This window comes from Bos javanicus, chromosome 19 (assembly GCF_032452875.1).
Source record: "Bos javanicus breed banteng chromosome 19, ARS-OSU_banteng_1.0, whole genome shotgun sequence".
Taxonomy (NCBI): Eukaryota; Metazoa; Chordata; class Mammalia; order Artiodactyla; family Bovidae; genus Bos; species Bos javanicus.
In genome coordinates, this window is record NC_083886.1 from 28,470,954 (window position 1) to 28,491,305 (window position 20,352).

Sequence of the window (20,352 nt, forward strand, 5' to 3'; positions counted from 1 at the left end):
AGGGAAGTTCAAAGGTTGGCAATTTTTGCCCTTTCTCTTTTAGGAAGTTAGATGAACAAAAACTCCAAAGTTCTTTATTTGCCTTTCTCTTTTAATTCCTTCCCTGCTCCAATTCTTAAAAGAAAAAAAAAAAAAAAACCCAGAAATTAAACACAAGAAAGCTCAAAGAGCCAAGGCAAGCCAGCCCAAGAGTAGCAAGCTCCCTCCCATAGGAGCCAAATTCTGGAAGCTGGGGTCTCCACTCAGAGCCTGGTAGTAAAAGGTGGTGCAGAATAAGGTAGTTCCAGAAGCTAGCAGTAACCCAGCCTGAAGGAGATACAAGGCAGAATTCAGGCCAGTAAGAACCCGGCGGGTTAGAGGGAATGGGTGGGGCTTGGTCAGGGTTAGGGGTGGGGATGGGGGAAATTACCCAGAGGGGCTTTCTGCACAGGGGTACCGCTAACAGGGCCAGGCTGTGTAAGAAGTGGTGTTTGTTGGTCTTGTCAAAGAGCTGTAAGAAAAAAAGAAATGGGGGTACTTCCTAAGCAACACAAGACACCGGAGGCTGAGACAGAGTCACAGTGGACAGGAATGTCCAACTCGATCTCTCAAGCCCCAGCTTGCCCTTCTCTGAGGCACCCAGGCCTCAGACTTCCATTCCTTGCCACTCCAAAGACCCTTCGTCCCTCCCCTCCTCTCAGGGACCCCAGACTTTGCGCCCTCCGAGGTCTCAAAGTCGAGGAGCCCCAGCACGGTTACTTCACCTCCTTCCCGTAGGCATCCGGAAACTGGGCTCCTGTGGAAAGGAGAAGCAAAGGTTACCAGTCCTAGCGCCAACCCAGTCCCCACTCCTGTGGTGGTGGCGGACCCGGGTGGACGCCGACAAGAAAGGGAGCCCCAGGAGGCTTCTGATTGGTGGAGACACGCACGGACAGTTCTGGGAACCCAGTGGACCCGGCTGATTGGTTTTTTAAAAGGTTCAGGGTTCCGCGGGCAGTCTGGTCGATGGGAGGGCCGACATTTCCTTTGGACTCTGCCTCTGCACCAGATCCTAAAGATCTCCCCCAGCACAATCCCAGTTCCATCCCCAGCCCCCTGACCGTGCGCCCCGTAGGAGGCCAAGCCTAAGGCCCCAGCTCCGGACAAGGCACCCAGGCGGCGGAAAGCAGCCCCAGGACCCGCCATGGCTGTCGACGGTCACGCGCCGAACGAACACCGCCCGGGCCCCCTAAGAAGCCAGCCAATCCCGATTTCCCATGCAAATAAGGTCTACGGGTGCCCAATCCGGGCTGTGTTCATTTTAGCGTCCAGGTCCTCACCCGGGTACCTGGACCTTTGTAAAACCTCTGTTGAGTGGCGAAGACGTCTGGCGGGCGGAGAAACCAGAACCAATTAAAAGCGAAGGAGCTGAGGAGTGTAGGCGGGGTTGTGGGGGGGCGGGACTAGAGGATTTGCGTCACGGATTGGCCCACTTTCCAAGTTGATAGCCTCTCCTAACACCTTTCCCCCCTCAACCACCGGTCAATTTCCAAAGATCCCGGTCCCTAGGCAAAGTTCCGCCCCTTTCCCCACAAGCTCCTCCTCTTCAGCTTTAAACCAGACCCACTCCCCAAAAGAGGCGGGCCCACGGATAACGAAGACCCACCCATCATCGTTAAACCACGCCCATTAACCAAAGCCCCTCCTCCGGACCAGAAGGCTCCGCCTTCTTCGTGTGATGCCCCGCCCCTTAGAGTTCACCACCCCCGCCCCCCAACTAATAGCCAGAACCCCCGAGGCTGGGAGATCACGGGATGGGTGGGGGGGGTGTCTCCACCCTGCCCTGGCCTGCTTCGTCCATCCGTCGGTCTGTCCACTCCCGCCCCTTCCACCTTCTCCAGTCCCCCCCACACTCTGGAGGGCGGGCGGGCAGGCGGGTGCTAGCAAGGGGTGTGCGCCGCTCTCTCGGCAGGGGGCGGGGGAGGCGGCCGCGCGGTGACGCGCGGGGCTGCTGCGGCTGCTCCGCCGGCGGATCATCACTCTCGGGCTGGGATGGACGCGGGGCGGGAGGGCCCTGGCGCGCGGGGCCAGGAGTCCGGGCCTCCCGGCTGCTGAGCGTTCCCCGAAGCCTCTCTCTTGCCCCCAATTTCCCTCCTAGGATTCGCGCCGACCCCCGCCCCGGGGCTCCAGACTCGGCTCCCGCCCTCCTCCGACTCCCTGGACCTCCCCCTCCTGCCCGCCCTCGGGATCGACTAGATCCCTCCCCCTCCCTGAGGATTCCGGCTGGATCCCTGCCCCTGCACCGCGGATCCTGCGCTCCCGGGCTTTGGGCCCCTGGGGATTGCCGTGGACTCCTCCTCCCGCACCCGATCCCGTAGGATTCTCCGCCTGTACCGCCTTCTAGCCCCTCGAAGCCAGCCCACGGAGCCAGTGGATCCCCAATCCAGTCCTGTCCCGTTGCTCCCTCCTCCCTCCGCCGTCCCCGTCCCCACTGCGGGGTTCCCTGTTCTTGGGCTCCTCCTGACCCCATCCCCTACCTTTCCTTTCCCCGGGGATCGACTGGATCCCGGCCCCGCCCCCCGGGGCTGGGGCGAACCCCCTCCCCCGCCGGGTGAGGCGCTGCGGGCGGGGGCTGGGCCTGCGGGGCCGCGGGGGCTCACAGGCCGCCGCCCCCCTCCCGAAGCCTGTCCGCCCCCTACTCGGAGCCCTGGATGGAGGCACCACGGCCCCAGGGCTGAGCCAGGTAGGAGCTAAGCCGGGCCGGGTGTAGGGGGCTGCGTGGCGGTCCAGTGGGGTCTCTCTTCTCCCCCTCTCTCTCCCTGCGCCTCATTTCCCCCAGCCTGCTCTGTCTGCGTGTCTCCGCCTAGGGATGCTCTCGCCGTGTCTCTGCGTCTCGGTCTCTTTGTCTCTGCCTCTCTCCAGCCCATGAATGATCCTTTGAATGGGCCCACAGACCCCGTGTGTTCCCATCTCCCCCTCCCCCTCCTTCTCCCCTTCCTGGCCAAGCCATTTTCCCCACTGCAGGAAGAAGGGGGGGGCCTGCGGCCTGAGCCCCCGTCCCTCAACTCTCCCGGCTGGGGGAGTCAGGCCTGGGCAGGAATGGAGCGAGCAAGGCAGAGGGATGCCAGGGGTGGGTGGGGGGGGGCGGAATAGGTGGCAGACAGAGATGGGGAGAGCAGGGAAGAGAAAATGGGGGAGACAGATATAGGGAAAGAGAGAGAGAAATAGAAGGGGCTTGAGGGAGAAATTTGGGAAAGGGATTTGAAGGAGAGAGAAAGATGAGAAACACCAAAAGGGAGGTGTAGAAGATAGAGACGAAAAAAGGGCCGAGAGACTGAAGGCAAGAGCTGGAGCAAGCTGGAAGAGGCCTCGGAAAGATGCTCTGAGTGAGCGCTATGGAGAGGAGCTGGGGGAGGGCTCCAGTGGGAGGGAGGAAGGCAGAGAGGCTGGCAGGGAGGAGGCCAGGGGCCTAAAGTACCTTAAAGGAGGGGGGGTCAGAGGCAGACCTTATTCATGGGAGGGGGAGGGGGCAGCAAGGCCATGGAAGCAGAGCCTAGCCTGGCACAGGCAGAGGAGAACCTGGGAAGCCAGCTCCAAGCCCCCTCCAGGTGTCGGGGGAACAGGAGCTTGAGAGGACCTGAAGAAAGGGAGGGCATGACTGGGTGTGTGTGGTAAGGATTCCCGTGTCCTCATCTCTGGAATACATTGACACCTGCAGAGAGCCACCCGCGGGCTGGCGCCTGGCTCTGAAAACCCCGCGTCAGCAAACAGCTCTGGCGGCTGTTGGGGGGGAGGGGGGGCGGGGGCTTGTTGAGATGACCTGGGTGTCTGCCCCTTTAGTCTGACCTGTTCCCGTGTCCTGCCCCTGCTGCCCTGAGCACCCAGGCATCAGAACAGCAACTGTGGGGGGCTGGCAAGGGGAAGAGGAGGTGAAGAGCTGGAAGGGGATGTAAAGAAGCCATGGTTTGCCCCTAGGGCAAAACGGTTTACCCCTATGGGTCAAAATGCCAGGCATGGAGGAAGAGGTGTCTGGGGCTCAAGGCTGTTCAAGACTGTGGAAGGGTAACTGTTGATGGGTGCATCTGATTGCCCTCAAACCCACCCCAGCACCCCTTCTCTCCAGCCAGAGGCCTGGTCACTAGGGCTAGGTTCTGACTGGCCAACAAGGGGCAAGAGGTGGTTATTTTAGGGTTCTCTGCCCCCAGTCTCCAGCTCCCCCCAACATGTATACTTCTTCCTCTATGCTAAGACTGGGGGAAACTCCAGCGTTCTGACTCACGCCTCTGCTCTCCTCTTCATGCCCTGAATGGACCCCATAACCCATCCAGCCCCTTCCCCTCTTCCTCCAGACCCCTCCCCCTCTGGGGTTAAAGCTGCAGCCCGTTGCCGAGGTAACATTGCGGGGCAGCATCCCGTCGCCCAGCAACCGGCTGCAGGATCACACATCTGTCCCCAGATTTGCCCCTCCAGCATCTCCTCCCTGTCTAGACCCTGCCTCAAGACACCTTAACTTCTGAGGAGAGAAATGAAGAAGGCCTGGAGTAGAGGGGTCTCCCCCACTACACAGACCCTTCAAGAATGAGATGTTGAAGGAAAGGGAAAGTGCTGGGGTTGTGCAGTCCCAAGAAAGGCCCAAGTCTGGCCTAGGGTGGGGGTTCAGTGCCATGAAATTACAGCTCGGGAGTAATTAACACATATAAACAAACCCGCCACTTCCTGCTAATTAATGACTTGGTATTTTTATTTTCTCTTCCTTGTCTATCTCATCCCTCCCAGGGAGGTGAGAAGTGGGACTCCTGAGTCCCCAGAGGAGAGCCTGCCTGGGAGGGATCGACCCCTGCTGGAAGGGGGTGTGTTGGGTGGTCTGGGAAACTGGCCCTCCTTCCCCTCTGGCTATCCTAGACATTTAACACATCTTGACCTCACCTCAGCCTCAGACTTTTCTACATGGGTCCCTGCAGAGGGGAGGGGGGTGGTTGGGGTGGGGGGGAGATGCCAAAGGGGCAGGGGGATGGAAGGAGGGGGGCAATTTGGTCTGAATTCCGAGTCACTAACCACCTATCTCTTCTGTTTCCCCATTCCCATCTGTCTGCCCCATCCAATTTCCCTTCCCTTCTTGCACTTCTCCTCTGTCTTTTTCTGTCCGTCCGTCTGTCCATCCCTCCTCCCCGCAGGTCGGGCCTGCCTTCGCCTTCTCCCACTTCTTTCCCCTTCCCCACCCCTCGCCCCCTCCATGGAGAGGAACAGACCCCTTCTCTGTCCAGTCTAACCCAGGTCCCTCCCCAACCCCCTCCTCCCTCCTTTCCCCCGCCCCCTCCTCCCTCCTGGGGCGAGGGGGGCCTCCCTCCCTCTCCCCCCCCTTCTCTCTCTCTCCGAGGGGGGGGGGTCCCGGGGAGGGAGGGGGGGTCCCCCGATCAGCATGTGGCTCCTGGCGCTGTGTCTGGTGGGGCTGGCGGGGGCTCAACGGGGGGGAGGGGGTCCCGGCGGCGGCGCCCCGGGCGGCCCGGGCCTGGGTCTCAGCGGCCTCGGGGAGGAGCGCTTCCCAGTGGTGAACACGGCCTACGGGCGAGTGCGCGGCGTGCGGCGCGAGCTCAACAACGAGATCCTGGGCCCGGTCGTGCAGTTCCTGGGCGTGCCCTACGCCACGCCCCCCCTGGGCGCCCGCCGCTTTCAGCCGCCCGAGGCCCCCGCCTCGTGGCCCGGCGTGCGCAACGCCACGACCCTGCCGCCCGCCTGCCCGCAGAACCTGCACGGGGCGCTGCCGGCCATCATGCTGCCCGTGTGGTTCACCGACAACCTGGAGGCGGCCGCCACCTACGTGCAGAACCAGAGCGAGGACTGCCTGTACCTCAACCTCTACGTGCCCACCGAGGACGGTAAGGGCGCGGGCACCGGGCCGGGCCCCCGGTGGACACAGCCCACAAATGTCCACGCAGACCCTCTGGCGCCGGCACGCCCCGGGGAGGGAGCTGGCCCTTCGCGGGGGGCCATGAGGGGCGGTTTATCCCTGCGGGCTCCCAGGATGGTACGGGTCCCTGCTAGGCAGTCCAGAAGCTCTTTGTGCGCCTAGAAAGCCCATGGGGAGGGCTGCAGGCACTAAGCTGGGCTTACCCACCCCCTCCCCACGGAAGCACAACCAGAGGGGACACAGGGGCGGGGGCGGGGGGGAGCGGGGGCGGCGATCAGGTGGTGGAGTCATCCATCTGCTGCCAGGACAGCCACTCCAGCTCTGCCCTGACTCCTGCCCCCTAGGCCTGGGTTTGTCCCCAGCAAGTACCCACTTTACCTACACCTCCACTGGAGGACAGCAAAGACTCCTTCTCCCCAGGCCAGCATGGGCAGAGGTCCTGTCACATACAGGGCCCCTCACCTGAGGTGAATACATCTTCCCCAGGAGGCTCTGTCCCCTGATCCTTATGCACTCCCAAAGGATCAGGGAATCTCCTTGCCAAGGGCCCCTCCACTCACAGCACTGCCCACCCATCCCCAACAGAACACCTTCCCCAGCGTTCTGAGCTGGCTGTTCTTGAATGAACTCTCCAGTTCACTAGCTGCTGGTAGTCCCCAGGACTCTCCCCCAGACAGTTCCCTGCCAGCCAGCCTTCAGCACACCAAGACCATCCAGAGTGTCAACACTTTCCAGCAGCCCACAGCAGAGGGCAACTGGCAGGCCCGCAGCCACCCCACAGACCATCTCACAAACACGTTATCCATCTAACACCCTATTTACGGCTCCAAAACACCCCGACACCCACAGAGAACATCCACTCCCATAAAGTTCCCCCATGGGCCGTCTTCCAATGAGTGTAAAAATAGGTTTCGTACCCAGGAACCCCACTGTACACCCAAAACTCCCACATCATGAACTCAGGTCCCTCTACAGACCAGACAGTTCAACTATTCATCACTCAGGTCATGTATCCAACCGACCAGCACACTCGCCTTGTGCTCTGTGCTCAGTTGCTCAGTCATGTCCGACTCTTTGCGACCCCTTGGACTATAGCCCACCAGGTGCCTCTGTCCATGGTATTTTCCAGGCAGGAAGACTGGAGTGAGTTGCGATTTCCTCCTCCAGGGTATCTTCCCAACTCAGGGATTGATCCCGTGTCTCCTGCGTCTCCTGCATTGGCAGGCGGATTCTTTACCACTGAGCCACCTGGGAAGCCCAACCTTGTGCTCTAGCATCCCACATATCAAAATTCCCAGCACCTTCACACAGCACACATGCCGACACTTCTCAGGAGTTGTGCGCCTTGTCACCCACATAGACCTGTGCTCCCCAGGATCTCTGGGTGTATAGATCTTGTGGCCTTGTAACACTCATACACAGACCATCACCCCACTAACTCTGCACCTGCACCATATGCTCCACCCAGTCACTCACACCACAGTCCCCTGCATTCTCAACACCTCTCAGACATTGCTTACCCCAACTCCTGCCCGGAGGTCATCAGTTTCGTACCTCAGGCTGTGACAACACAGGTGACAGTCTTGCACCCTACTCACAGGTCAGGTTCTCCAATGCCTTGCTCCCTGAACCCAGAGGACCTGCCAATCACAGAACACTCATGCACCTCAACACTGTCACTACCCCTCCCCATATGAGCCACGCCTCCAAGCAACCCATATACACAGTGCACAGAAATTCCTACTCCAATGCTATTCAGATTCCAGCCACTCTAATAGACTACCCCAATACACTCCAGACATCCTCTCTAATTCCCCAGCACCGCAAGCATGAGAATTGTCCACTCCACCTTCCCCTGCCTTCTCATGGACCACCTACCCCAATGCCCTGCTACCAGTGAATCATTCACCCCCATGCCTCCAACAGACCGCCCATCACAATGCTCTCCACTCGTGGACTCACCACCCACATCTTCATGTAGAAAGCTGTCCCCCATCCCTTCACCAGTGCCCTGCTCAGTGGGCTATTGTCTCATCACCCCTCATGTGAAACATCCACCCAGCACTTCTCACCGAGTTACTGTCCACCCCAATACCTCCACACAAATTGCCCACCCTGCCCCCATACCACCCAAGCCCACACCTTCTGTATTTTTAACCATCGCTTATTGCAGACCTGCTTGGGGCCTGACACATTCAGGTGATCTCACTAAATCTTCACACCAGCTCTGGGAGGAAGAGGTTGACTCAGGCACACACACACCCGCACACTTAATATTCTCACGTGCACACATGCCCTACTGACTTCATCCCCATCCCCAGCTTGTCAGAGAACAGGCCCTGATCCTAATGGGTCCTCATGGGGCCATCATCACCAGTTTGGGGGAGCTTTTCAGAGGCTGACTTTGGCCTTGCTAACCCATCTCTCCCCATGCTGATCCCCATGCTGCTGGGGAGAAATCGACCAGCCTGGGGGAACCCCTCAGACCTCTGGGTTCCAGCTCTCCCTTGACTGATCCCCCAGTCTTCAAGAAGCCTAGAGCCAAACTCTGAGCCCAGTCTGGGGCCTTTCCTCCACTGGGGACACATTTTGTGCCTCCCAGCACCTCCTGGCACCTTATGTGTCAGGGCAGTGTGTTTCCTAGTCCCTATTTGTGGATTGAATCCTCCACTGGGGTGGGGGGCTTTTGGCATTAGAGCAGGAATTGGTGGCGGGGTGGGGGGCTGGTGCCCCTGGTGGGAAGTTTACCATCTGTCGGGGGGAGGACAGCAGACCTGGGTAAGGGATGAGGTTGGGGAGGGGGGTCAGAGGGAAGCGGTGGAGTGGAGGGCAAGACCTGATGACCCCTTTCCCTGCTTCGCCCCACACTGGGGATATGGGGTGAGAGTCAGGCTCGTCTGTGCGGATGGAAGTGAAATGCTGGCTGGTGAGAGGCTGGGAAGGTGGGCAGGCAGTGCTCACTGACCTCCCCTCCCTGCCTGCCAGTGGAAAGCTAAGGGCTTTCAGGGGCCATGAGCTGTGGGTTTGGGCTGCCCCAATTCCAAACTACCCTCTGCCCTCCAGATTGGTCCAGAGAGAGGCAGAGTTCTTTCTGCTGCAACCCCTCCTGTCTACAGCCTGGGGGAGCAGGCAGGTGCTTGGCTGGTCCTGAAGAGGGCCTGCCTGAGTGGTGGCCACCCCCTTTTGGGGGGAGCACAGCTGGCCTTGGGCTCCCAGGCTCCTGGGTTGGTTTCCCCTCCCCTCCCACCCACCCCCACCTCTAACACCGTTTCATTTCCAGCAATTAGCAAACACTTGGACAAGCCAAATCCTTTCCAGCCAAGTCAATATGTCTTAAGACAGGCCTCAGCCCACTCAGGCACCCCACCCCCCCCCCCCACAAAACCAGCCTTTTCTTTGGGGCATGACTTTTTCCGGGGAGGGGAACAAAATTTGGGTTGTAGAAACGTTTTTCTCTTTTCTTGGTTTCTTTTTCTTGCAAACAAATTTTGCTTTTTTTGGCTTATTTTTTCTGCCCCTCACCCTCCCCTTTTCTGCTTTCTCTCCTCCCCTCCCCATCCACCACCTCCCCCCGACTCCCATCTTTCCCCACAAAATTGTCCTTTTTTCTCTGTTTTGTGTTCCCGGTCTTAGGTCCGCTCACAAAAAAACGTGACGAGGCGACGCTCAATCCGCCAGACACAGGTAGATTTAAAAATCCCGCTGCTGCATGTGGTTGCTGATACGAGGACGTTCTCGGCCCTGCCCCTAACTAAATGCCCCCACAGCCCTCAAGGCCCCTCAGTTGTTTTCCCAACTAAAAACGAAAAAGAAAAGAAAAATTTGTAATAATTGGAAAAAAGAATTATGAAAACTTCAAACGAAATTTGAACAATGTTGGACCCACTAGAAAACCAGCAAGAAAAGCTTAAACATGGCGAAAATAAAGTGAAAAAAGAAATTGGAATGTCAGGGAAAAAAAAAACAAAAAAACAAAGAATTGGATAAAATGTTTAGTTTGACAGAAATTTGAACTGTTTTGAAACTTGTGAAATGTAACATTTGAAAAGACAATTTTAATTTGGAACAAAACACCAGTCAAAAAAAAAATTTCAAGTTGGCAAATTGATGACACAATTGAAACATCGCTACGATTTCAAAAAAAAAAAAAAAAAAGCCTGTCCGATGCAGAAACACATATTTGAAGCAAATTAAAGAATTTGGAAATTTTTGAAAACAGGGCCCAATATCTTGAAGTTTCACCACAAAATTTTGAAAAAGTGCAAAGAACTTTTTTCTTTTTTCCTTTTTTTCCAAAAATGGATCTTTTTGGTTTTTTGTTTTTCTTTTCTTGTTGAATCTGCCCCAGAGCTTCTTGCTTTTTGGTTGTTGTTTTTTTTCTTTCTTCTTTCTTGATCCTGTTTTTTTGTTGTTGGTTTTGAATTCTTGTTGCCCCAGCCCCCCTTCCTGCTCCTTCCCTTTCCGACTCCCCCTCCCCCCACACTGGAAGTGGAGGTGCTGGGTGGGGAGAAGGGGACGGACTGAGGACATTTAGGACAGGACCTCGGAGGGAAGGAGACCAGCCTGAACCTGGAAGGCCACTGGAGGTTCAGGAACTGAGGGAAAAACAGGATTGGGGGAGGGCACCGCCCACCTAGGAGCTTCTGGCCAAAGTCAGGTGGAAGGAGGTGGCAGAGAGGGTCCGAAGAGATCCAGGGTAGAGGGGAGTCTCTTAGTGACCTGTTGGTTGACCTTCTGCCAGGAGGGAAGTTTCCAGTGGAATGAGGGAGACAGGCAGAGGTGCTAGGGACCAGCTGTGGAGGCCCAGGCTTGGCTCTTGTTTGCCGATTGCCTAGGCTGGTCAGAGATGGCAAGTGTCGAGAGAGGACGGCCTGGAGGTATTGTGGCTCCATCTGGAGGAGCTGCAGGGGCAGGGACCCTGACAAGCCCTCTCAGACTCCCACCCTCTTCTGGAATTAGTTACCCTCCAGTCCAGTCTGAAGTGCCCCAAGGGCCTACTCCATATGGCAGTGATCATGGGATCCTTTGGGGACCGGGCAAGAGAGGGGTCCAGAACTCAGGGCTCAGGCTGGTTTCGGGGGCCCAGACTAGTGAGCTGTACCCTGGCTTCATTAAGTAGGCTCTTTCCCACCCTGCCTCCTCCTGCCACAGTAATTAGGCTGGGGGTTGCCATGGTAACTTGGGAGGTGACCTAGAAAGGAATTAGGGCGGGGAGGAGACCAAGCCCCCAGGGACCCTAGGGCCTGGCACCCCCTCACCCACAGACCAGGCTACCATGTGGAGCTGAGGCCCAAGGCCTGAGTCTGAGGAAACGCCAGGACCCTCCCAGCATCTCTAGCTCTAGTGCCAGCCTTGGGAGCTCATGCTTCCTAGGAGCAGGAAGGAGATTTGCTGTGTGTGTGTGGGGAGGGGTTCCCCCGGATCCAGCAGGTGCCCTGAGGAGGGCCACCCCCCACCCCTGCCTCTGTTAGGCTTCTAGAAAGCTCTGCCAGGCATTTGGAGAAGTGCTGTGGGGCAGGCTGGCAGGAGGTGGGGAGGGAACTTCTGCCAGGGCTAGCTGGGGAGGGAGGGAGGGGAATCCGGTCTTGCCCCCCAGGGATGGGAGTGACATGTCCCCTGAGCTCCCGGCTGGAACTCAGCAGGCCTGGGAGCTGGGAGGTGCTGCTTCTGGTCTGACTGTGTCCTTGTCCCCCACCCCCTGGCCCATCCCCCCCACCCCCTCCCCACACAGATATCCGGGACTCCGGGAAGAAGCCAGTGATGCTGTTTCTGCATGGTGGCTCCTACATGGAGGGCACAGGGAACATGTTCGATGGCTCCGTCTTGGCCGCCTACGGCAATGTCATTGTAGCCACGCTCAACTACCGGCTAGGGGTGCTCGGTGAGGGTGGGCAGCCAATTCTAGGGGCTGGAGTCCTGGGAGGAGGGCCTGCTGGCAGGATTACACTAAACCCAGCTGAAGCAGAATGGCTTCTGGGCTGGATTGAGATGCCCAGAAAGAGAGCAAGGGTGCCATGACACCTCCAGGAAGCCCCCTCTCTTCCTCTGCTCCCAGGTTTTCTCAGCACTGGGGACCAGGCTGCAAAAGGCAACTATGGGCTCCTAGACCAGATCCAGGCCCTGCGCTGGCTCAGTGAGAACATCGCCCACTTCGGGGGGGACCCTGAACGCATCACCATCTTCGGATCTGGGGCAGGAGCCTCCTGTGTCAACCTCCTGATCCTCTCCCACCACTCGGAAGGTACGAGCCACCTCCCCAGCCTGTCCCTTCTGTCCCCTTCCCCAACCTCTGGCCCTACCAGGTCCCCCTTCTCCCTCGGGCTGATACAGCCCAGCCTAAAGCCTGCTTGTCCTGACAGGGCTGTTCCAGAAGGCCATTGCCCAGAGCGGCACTGCCATTTCTAGCTGGTCTGTCAACTACCAGCCACTCAAATACACACGACTGCTGGCTGCCAAGGTGGGCTGTGACCGGGAGGACAGCGCCGAGGCTGTGGAGTGTCTGCGCCGGAAGCCCTCTCGGGAGCTGGTGGACCAGGACGTGCAGCCTGCCCGGTATGGGGCTGGGTCCAGGCCCCCACTCTCCTTGCTGGGTCCAAGGAGGTTGAGGGTGGAAGGTGCCTGCGGGCCACAGGCTGTCCATTTAGCCAGGGGAGGTGGACTTCAGGCCTCTCCCATGGACCTACCTTCCCCTGGAAGCTTTTCCGAAGCAGAGGTGCCTAAACAGAGCCTGGGTGCACCAGACGCCAGGAAGTGCTTCAGGGAGGACTTCCTGAGAGGCCAGGTGCCCTGAAAGGGCCCTGAAGATTTTAACTAGGGGAAAAGGTCTTCCAAGCAGAGGGCTCAGCAGGCTGTGGGTGGAGAGGAGGCCAGCCAACAGGTGACATGACCTTGACGTCTTCTCCCCAGCTACCACATCGCCTTTGGGCCTGTGGTGGACGGTGATGTCGTCCCTGACGACCCTGAGATCCTCATGCAGCAGGGAGAATTCCTCAACTACGACATGCTCATTGGGGTCAACCAGGGAGAGGGCCTCAAGTTCGTGGAGGACTCGGCAGAGAGCGAGGATGGCGTGTCCGCCAGCGCCTTCGACTTCACGGTCTCCAACTTCGTGGACAACCTGTACGGCTACCCAGAGGGCAAGGATGTGCTACGGGAGACCATCAAGTTCATGTACACGGACTGGGCCGACCGGGACAACGGCGAGATGCGGCGCAAGACCCTGCTGGCACTCTTTACCGACCACCAGTGGGTGGCACCGGCTGTGGCCACCGCCAAGCTGCACGCTGACTACCAGTCCCCTGTCTACTTTTACACCTTCTACCACCACTGCCAGGCTGAGGGCCGGCCCGAGTGGGCGGATGCAGCGCATGGGGATGAGCTACCCTATGTCTTTGGTGTGCCCATGGTGGGTGCCACCGACCTCTTCCCCTGCAACTTCTCCAAGAATGACGTCATGCTCAGTGCCGTGGTCATGACCTACTGGACCAACTTCGCCAAGACTGGGTGAGGGCCAGAGGGGCTGGGTGGGGCACCCCTGCAGGTCAGGGCACACACGCACCCTCCATCCTCAGCCCCTTCTCTCCCTCTTCATCACACAGCCATCATTTCTCCATCAAGGCGCTCTCACCTTCTCGACTCAGGCACCTGCCGGACAGCTCCTCTGTGCGTGTTGGAGATTCAGAAATGTTGGACCAAGAGGTCCTTTCCGGCGGGTGGGCTCAACTTGATGGCTTTGGCTCTGTGTCTGTCTTTGCATACCCATACACCACTCTCTTTCTCCTCTGAGTTCTCCCGTCTGTGTTTCTGAGTATGTGTATAAGAGTTTGTATCTCTCCCTCTCTATTGCTGTCTCTAGCTCTCTCTCCTGAAGTCCATTAATATCTCTGCTCTTTTTGATCTGCTTACTCTTTGCTCACTGCTTCCCCCCACCCCCAGCTGCCTCTCATGGGCTTTTGTCTCTCTATTTCCATATGTCTCTATCTCATTCACTCTGCCTGTGTCACTGGCGGTCTGTCCGTCTGTCCTCTCTGTCCCTCTGGCGTCATCTCAGGCCGTCTCTCTGGCAGTCTGGCTTCATCCCTATTTGTCTACCTATCTCTGTCTCTGGCAGTGTCTCTGTCTCTTCGTGTCTGTCTCTCTCTGCCTCTCTTCCTGTCTCCCCAGCTCTCTGCATCTCTGCCCATCCCACTTCCCGTTGGTCCCACAGCCTCCCCGCTTCTCATCAGGACCTCACCCTCACTCCTTTCCCTGCCCACCTGTGTCCACAGCGACCCCAACCAGCCGGTGCCACAGGACACCAAGTTCATCCACACCAAGCCCAACCGCTTCGAGGAGGTGGTGTGGAGCAAGTTCAACAGCAAAGAGAAGCAGTACCTGCACATCGGTCTGAAGCCGCGCGTGCGCGACAACTACCGCGCCAACAAGGTGGCCTTCTGGCTGGAGCTCGTGCCGCACCTGCACAATCTGCACACGGAGCTCTTCACCACCACCACGCGCCTGCCGCCCTACGCCACGCGCTGGCCGCCTCGCCCGCCCCCCGGCGCCCCGGGCACGCGCCGCCCGCCGCCCCCCGCCACCCTGCCGCCCGAGCCCGAGCCCGAGCCGGGCCCCCGGGCCTACGACCGTTTCCCCGGGGACTCCCGAGACTACTCCACGGAGCTCAGCGTCACCGTGGCCGTGGGTGCCTCGCTCCTCTTCCTCAACATCCTCGCCTTTGCCGCCCTCTACTACAAGAGGGACCGGCGGCAGGAGCTGCGGTGCCGGCGGCTCAGTCCCCCCGGTGGCTCGGGCTCTGGGGTGCCCGGCGGGGGCCCCCTGCTCCCCGCTGCCGGCCGCGAGCTGCCACCCGAGGAGGAGCTGGTGTCACTTCAGCTGAAGCGGGGCGGGGGCGTTGGGGCGGACCCTGCAGAGGCCCTGCGCCCCGCCTGCCCACCCGACTACACTCTGGCCCTGCGCCGGGCGCCGGACGACGTGCCTCTCTTGGCCCCCGGGGCCCTGACCCTGCTGCCCAGCGGCCTGGGGCCACCCCCTCCCCCGCCGCCCCCCTCCCTCCATCCCTTCGGGCCCTTCCCCCCGCCGCCCCCCACAGCTACCAGCCACAACAACACGCTCCCCCACCCCCATTCCACCACTCGGGTATAGGGGGCGGCTCGGGGAGGAACCCCTCCCCTGCCCTCCCAGATGCAACAGGCTTTTCTCGTGTGGAGCTTTCACACGTGGACGAGCATTAGGTGGACATGGGTTTTCTCACGGCAATGCGTCTCTCCCGAGCAGAGAGGCCCTTTATCTTCTCCGGACCTGGGCCTTTGAACAACTGGGGGCGGGTGTTTTCTCCCCTCTGTTGGGACCCCCACACGGAGGTGTGCTTTCTCACGAGGGGGTGTGTTTTCCCATGTGCAGGGTGAAGTTTTTTTTGGCCACCCTGGACACATGTTGGCTCCCTCAGAGAATTCCTGCGGGGATTTGTACCCCAGAATTCTGTTCCCTCATGCCTTCTCCCCACTGCTCCTTCCTCCCACCCCCTGGAGACCCTGGAAGTGGTGTGTTGACAAACAGAGACCCCTGGCCACCAGATGACACAGGGTGGTGCCCGGGAAGTACCGAAGAAATAAATCACAGCTCCCCCTCCCGCCCCACCCCCATCCCCTCCCACCCCCAGCGAAGCATGTGTATCCCCCCTTGGCACAAATGAGGTGAAGCAGGTCTTCCCAGGCAGGCCTTGCCTTCCACCAGACACAGAGTCCCTGCTGTGGGGGGCAGGGAGGAGACCCTGCAATCTTGTGCTGCCTGGGACTGTGTCTTCCCATGGGCCCAGGTCGCATTTCTGAGTGGAATCATGTTCTTGCATGTGGATGTATGTTTTCCCATGCAGACAGCCCCTTTCTACAACTCCAGCATTTCCCTGCGTCTTCCCGACCTCAGGCCCAGCACTTCTCACACAGCAGGTGGGAACGGACTTCAGACTGACAGAAACTGAGGGGGATGGACAAGCCCTGGGGCTGGGGTCCCTCTGCCCCTCCCTCCCTCCCTTCCTTGGAGGGAAGCTGGGGTGCGGAGGGTGAGTGTGGCACCTGCCACCCACAGAGGCCGTGCATGGTTTGACCAAAGCCCTCACTGCAGTCTGAGGACAGCCCTTCCCTCAGGCCATTGCTCATCCGTGCCAAACCAGTGAGGTGGGTTTGAGGGGGAATACCCCCAAAGTGTGGCAAGGACCCCCCAGTCCTGGGCCCAGGCAAGTAAACCTGGGCAGGTGGGATACAGGAGGGGGAAGGTGGCAGCCTAAGGGGTCCCGCCTGTGTCCCTCTTGTTGCCACGTGTCATCCCTCCCTCTCGGCCTCTCTTCTGCCTCCCCGCATCGCTGTCCCCCCAGGAAGCCATCCCTTCCTGGTGTCCAACCAGCTCCTTCCTGCAGCTGCCCACCCCTTCCTTTGACCTGCACCGCCCCCCCCCCCCACTCCCGCCTTGCTCCCCTGGGCTGAAGGAAAGGAACAGAGGAGAGAGGAGGAGAGCAGGAGAGAAAGGCTTCCTGGGACAGGTTGGGGAGAGAATGGGGTCAGCTGTACTGAGGAACAGATGGAGGGGGCAGTGGGGGACGGGGCTTAGGCAGACACCAGCAGGAAGAATTTGATTTTGAAAGGACGCGTGTAAGGTGACTGCCCAAAGAGAAAGGGTTTGGGCCTCTGGGGAAGAGAACCGTGTCGGGAAGGGTTTCAAGGGACGCCAGCGGAGAAGACTAAATCCTCATCTGCTGGCATTTCGTGGGTTCGTTAGTGCCAAATGTGAGTCAGGGGTGGAGTGCTGTCTTCCACTGACACCCAGTTTCAGAATCCCTGGTCTTGGCTCCCCAGAACTTTGCCTCCTGACTGTCCCTTCTGCCCCCACCTTCACCCATGGAAACTTGGTTCTTTTCCCTCCCCTTCCCCTGCCTGGGCTAGCTCCTTTCCAAACAGCCATGCCCTCTAAATGCTAGGGACCTGGGCCCTGAACCCTGTAGACAGATGCCCCCCAAGTTGGGGCATGGGAGGGGGGCTGGGGGACCCCATGATTCAGCCACGGACTCCAATGCCCAGCCCCTCTCCCCAGAACAATTCCCTGACAATCCCATGTCCCTATCCCAACCCTTTGCGGCTCTGTACACATTTTTAAACCTGGCAAAAGATGAAGAGAATATTGTAAATACAAAAGTTTAACTGTTGGTTTTGCCTGCTGTTATGTTAGAAGGTGGGGCTGGGGGGCTCCAAAGAAACAAACTTTGGAGAAGTGACTCGGCCTGTGAAGGGGTAGGAGAAGAGGGTCCAACCCTTTTCAGTGAGGAGGTCTGAGAGAAATGGGCAGTGGGTGCTGGGGTGTGGTTGTCATGGCAGTGGGGTTGTTTGGGGAGTTAAGATCAGAACCAGTGTTTATGGAGGGGTCAGAGCCTGGCATAGAGGACCAGGAGGGGACTGATGGGGGCAGACACCAGGCAGGCCAGAGAGCCCACAGGATGCTGCCTGTGGCTGACTCTAGGAGAGGCATGCAAGGTGTAGGGTTTGGTCCCTGCTAAGACCTGGCCCAGGCTGGAGGCTCAAACCTGGGCCCAGGACTCTCTTGGCACATTGTGAGGGATAGCCCCACACCATTGTGACCCGTTTACCCCAGGGGACAGGAAGGTGGGCTGGTGGATACTGTGGGCACAGTGGGCTGGGGGCCTAGGGGCCCTGGTGGCCCTAGGGACCCCCATGGCCATGGCTGAGCGGCCACGGCCCGGGTGGGCCTCGTATCACAACCCTAACACCAACAGCTGCCAGGACCTGGGCAACTCCATCCTGCTGCTGCTGGGCCTTATCATTTGCATTAACATTGGCATCAACATGGTGACGCTGGTCAGGGTGGGCCCGGGCGGGAGGGTGCTGGCAGGACGGCTGGGGGGCAGGCCCGATGGCCAGGGCCTATCTGGGGTCACTGTGTCCTTCCTCACCTAGCTCTGGCGCAGACTCCGTGGCTTCTTACACCAAGTGTTCCGTGTTATTTGTGAGAAAGGTAAGTGGGGGATGGGGACGGGGGGGGCATGGGAAGGGCAGAAATCGAGTATTCTGTCCCTGTCCTTAAGCTGGCCCCTTCCCCTCCCGCTCTCCCTCTCAGACTCCATAACTACGCAGCTTCTCTTCCTGCACCCTGCCTCTCCATCCCTGTAGGAGCCAGGCTCCCCACCAGCCTCTCACCTCTCCTCGATCCACAGAAGCTTCTAAGTTACGCTCACCTGGGAAGCAGACCCAGCCCTCAAAGCATAGCTCTCCAGCAGTCCACCTACGATGCACCATGGACGCTGTGAAGATGACGGTGACCCCCCCACCCACTCGCCGCCGTCACCGTCGAGGCTCTTCATCGCGCCGTGCCCGCCGCCCGGTGGCCTGGGCCCCTGACACTGACAACGATGATGACGAGAAGCCCCCACATCAGCACACAGCGGCCTGCTCCCACAACTGGGACTACCCTGAGGATTGGGAGGGTTTACAGACTGCCCAGAGGTTCTGGACTCCCTGGGCCCAGGACACCTTGGAGCCTCCTACCCAGACCATCCGCTTCCAGCAGACTATAGAGGGAAGGCCCCTCAAGAGAGAGATGCAGTCTGATCTGGGCCTAGAGGCCTACGTGTACCCTGTGAATCCCCCACTCCCCAGCCCTCAGATCCTGAGCCACAAGAACAGTGGAGGGGGGGCAGGGGCAGGGGCCCAGGCAGAACAGGAGCAGTGCGCACCAGCCGAGCCACCCATCCTGGGCCCGGCCAATGTCCCGGACATCCCCCGGCGCCGCTCCTCAGGGCGCGTCGCCTACGATGCCAGGGATGTGAGGCGGCGGCTGCGGGAGCTGACCAGGGAGGTGGAGGCCCTGTCTCACTGTTACCCTCTGGCCTCTGGATCCAGCACAGCTGAGGGGACGAGAAAGGACTGGGTATACCGTTCCCTGACAGAGAGGTGACTGGGAGAAGAATAAAAAAAAGAGAGGAGGTGGATTGTGGTGGTGTGTGTGGAGGGTGGTGCCAGGGCCCACACAGCACCCAGAAGCTTGGTTACTAAGGAAATGATCTCCCTGGCAACAGGGCCTAGAGAGCCCTGAGGCCCCTCATCAACCTCTTGGCCCCAGGCCCTGTCCTCAGCCTTTTCCCAGGCCTTTCTTGGTTCCCAGGCTCCTGCCTGGCTCTGCTCCATTTTCTTTAGTGTTCGGGGAAGCACCCCCCAAATCCCACTCCCTATCCCCAGCAGTACTGCACTTGAGGGGAGACCTTCATTCCATGGCTGCACCTCCTCAAGAGGTCTGGCTCTTGCCAGAGCCCAGGTTCAGGCTGCAGCTACAGGTGAGGCGTCGTCCCTCTTAAGCCCTGGACTCTTTGGGGAGGGATGGCTGAGAGTGAGGATACCCCGGCCCTCACAGTTCCCCTGTCAGAACCCAAAGCTCCTGTACCCTCGAGCAGGCTTGGAGCAGTGATAAAATACTGAGGACACTGTGGCCCTCTGTGACCTCATGCCTCTGCTCAGCATCTCCATGTCACAAATGAGACAGGCTCAGAGAGATCACGTGACTTACGGTCATATCGACTATAAGGATCAACTTCATGGCCTCAGATCCTCCAGCCTCTGCTCCCACAGGTAGATCCCCTTTGCTTCTGAGTCAGCTTGGCCCATCAGAGTCTCCCATCTTCTTCAGTTACCCATGGAAACTCATCAGAATATTCCATCCACTGGACATCTGAGAAACCCAGGCCCTACCTACTTCTAGACAGGATCACCAACACATGCTCAACTTGTGAACAAGGAACCAGGCTGAAGGACTAGACCTCACCTTCCATACCAGATGGGTTCCTGGAATGTGAGCAGATAGGCCTTTTATGAATCACCTCGCTTCTCTGCCATTTTCCTTTGACCAACATTATTGATCATTTTAAACTGACTCCACTAAGTGGATCTATTTTGAACACCTACTATATGTTTGGAGGCTGGATGGGAAATGCCAGCTGGGTGTTCCTCTATCTTTTCCCCTCTCTTTTTGACCACACAGTGCAGTTTGTGGGATCTTAGTTCCCTGACCTAGAGAAGGCAATGGCAACCCACTCCAGTACTCTTGCCTGGAAAATCCTATGGATGGAGGAGCCTGGTAGGCTGCAGTCCATGGGGTCGCTAGGAGTCGGACACAACTGAGCAACTTCACTTTCACTTTTCACTTTCGTGCATTGGAAAAGGAAATGGCAACCCACTCCAGTATTCTTACCTGGAGAATCCCAGGGACAGGGGAACCTGGTGGGCTGCCATCTATAGGGTCGCACAGAGTAGGACACAACTGAAGTGGCTTAGCAGCAGCAGCAGCAGCAGTTCCCTGATCAGGGACTGAACCCAGGCCCTTGGCAATGAAAGTGCAGAGTCCTAACCATTGGACCTCCAGGGAATTCCTTGTTCCTCTCTTTCTGCTAAGTTGTTCATTGTACAAACAGAATGACCTGAGGTCCCCTCAGT

The 20,352-nt window shown here is 58.7% G+C and overlaps 3 protein-coding genes across 7 annotated transcripts; 2 read left to right on the forward strand and 1 right to left on the reverse strand.

The window, feature by feature from the left end:
• Positions 1-70: 70 nt before the first annotated feature.
• On the reverse strand, positions 71-1,207 carry TMEM256 (transmembrane protein 256). The gene is made up of 4 exons (XM_061389713.1): positions 1,080-1,207; positions 744-775; positions 410-490; positions 71-306 (listed from the first exon to the last, which is right to left on the reverse strand). The coding sequence occupies exons 1-4, from the start codon at positions 1,162-1,164 to the stop codon at positions 163-165; spliced, it is 342 nt and encodes a 113-aa protein (XP_061245697.1). The 5' UTR covers positions 1,165-1,207; the 3' UTR covers positions 71-162.
• Positions 1,208-1,783: 576 nt separating this feature from the next.
• Positions 1,784-17,060, forward strand: NLGN2 (neuroligin 2). 4 transcript variants are annotated; one of them, XM_061389615.1, is made up of 8 exons: positions 1,924-2,701; positions 5,133-5,834; positions 9,500-9,550; positions 11,598-11,747; positions 11,922-12,107; positions 12,226-12,418; positions 12,773-13,369; positions 14,134-17,060. In XM_061389615.1, the coding sequence occupies exons 2-8, from the start codon at positions 5,378-5,380 to the stop codon at positions 15,005-15,007; spliced, it is 2,508 nt and encodes an 835-aa protein (XP_061245599.1). In that variant the 5' UTR covers positions 1,924-2,701; positions 5,133-5,377; the 3' UTR covers positions 15,008-17,060. The 4 variants fall into 4 exon arrangements, with proteins under 4 accessions (XP_061245601.1, XP_061245599.1, XP_061245602.1 ...); XM_061389618.1 differs by having other exon boundaries at positions 1,933-2,701; positions 5,702-5,834; XM_061389617.1 differs by lacking the exon at positions 9,500-9,550 and having other exon boundaries at positions 1,784-2,701.
• A 91-nt stretch (positions 17,061-17,151) lies between these two features.
• On the forward strand, positions 17,152-18,851 carry SPEM1 (spermatid maturation 1). 2 transcript variants are annotated; one of them, XM_061389669.1, is made up of 3 exons: positions 17,152-17,727; positions 17,827-17,884; positions 18,084-18,851. In XM_061389669.1, the coding sequence occupies exons 1-3, from the start codon at positions 17,584-17,586 to the stop codon at positions 18,821-18,823; spliced, it is 942 nt and encodes a 313-aa protein (XP_061245653.1). In that variant the 5' UTR covers positions 17,152-17,583; the 3' UTR covers positions 18,824-18,851. The 2 variants fall into 2 exon arrangements, with proteins under 2 accessions (XP_061245653.1, XP_061245654.1); XM_061389670.1 differs by having other exon boundaries at positions 17,152-17,718.
• Positions 18,852-20,352: the final 1,501 nt, after the last annotated feature.

Bases quoted from the DNA above. Each gene is read 5' to 3' on its own strand.
- TMEM256 (XM_061389713.1), bottom strand. From the start codon at position 1,164: ATGGCGGGTCCTGGGGCTGCTTTCCGCCGCCTGGGTGCCTTGTCCGGA. The intron at 491-743 runs GTGAAGTAACCG...TTTTTCTTACAG, and splicing joins CGGATGCCTACGGGAAGGAG to CTCTTTGACAAGACCAACAA. The intron at 307-409 runs GTAATTTCCCCC...TATCTCCTTCAG, and splicing joins TGTGCAGAAAGCCCCTCTGG to GCTGGGTTACTGCTAGCTTC.
- NLGN2 (XM_061389615.1), top strand. From the start codon at position 5,378: ATGTGGCTCCTGGCGCTGTGTCTGGTGGGGCTGGCGGGGGCTCAACGG. The intron at 5,835-9,499 runs GTAAGGGCGCGG...TCCCGGTCTTAG, and splicing joins CTACGTGCCCACCGAGGACG to GTCCGCTCACAAAAAAACGT. The intron at 13,370-14,133 runs GTGAGGGCCAGA...CTGTGTCCACAG, and splicing joins ACCAACTTCGCCAAGACTGG to CGACCCCAACCAGCCGGTGC.
- SPEM1 (XM_061389669.1), top strand. From the start codon at position 17,584: ATGGCCATGGCTGAGCGGCCACGGCCCGGGTGGGCCTCGTATCACAAC. The intron at 17,728-17,826 runs GTCAGGGTGGGC...TTCCTCACCTAG, and splicing joins GCATCAACATGGTGACGCTG to CTCTGGCGCAGACTCCGTGG. The intron at 17,885-18,083 runs GTAAGTGGGGGA...CTCGATCCACAG, and splicing joins CCGTGTTATTTGTGAGAAAG to AAGCTTCTAAGTTACGCTCA.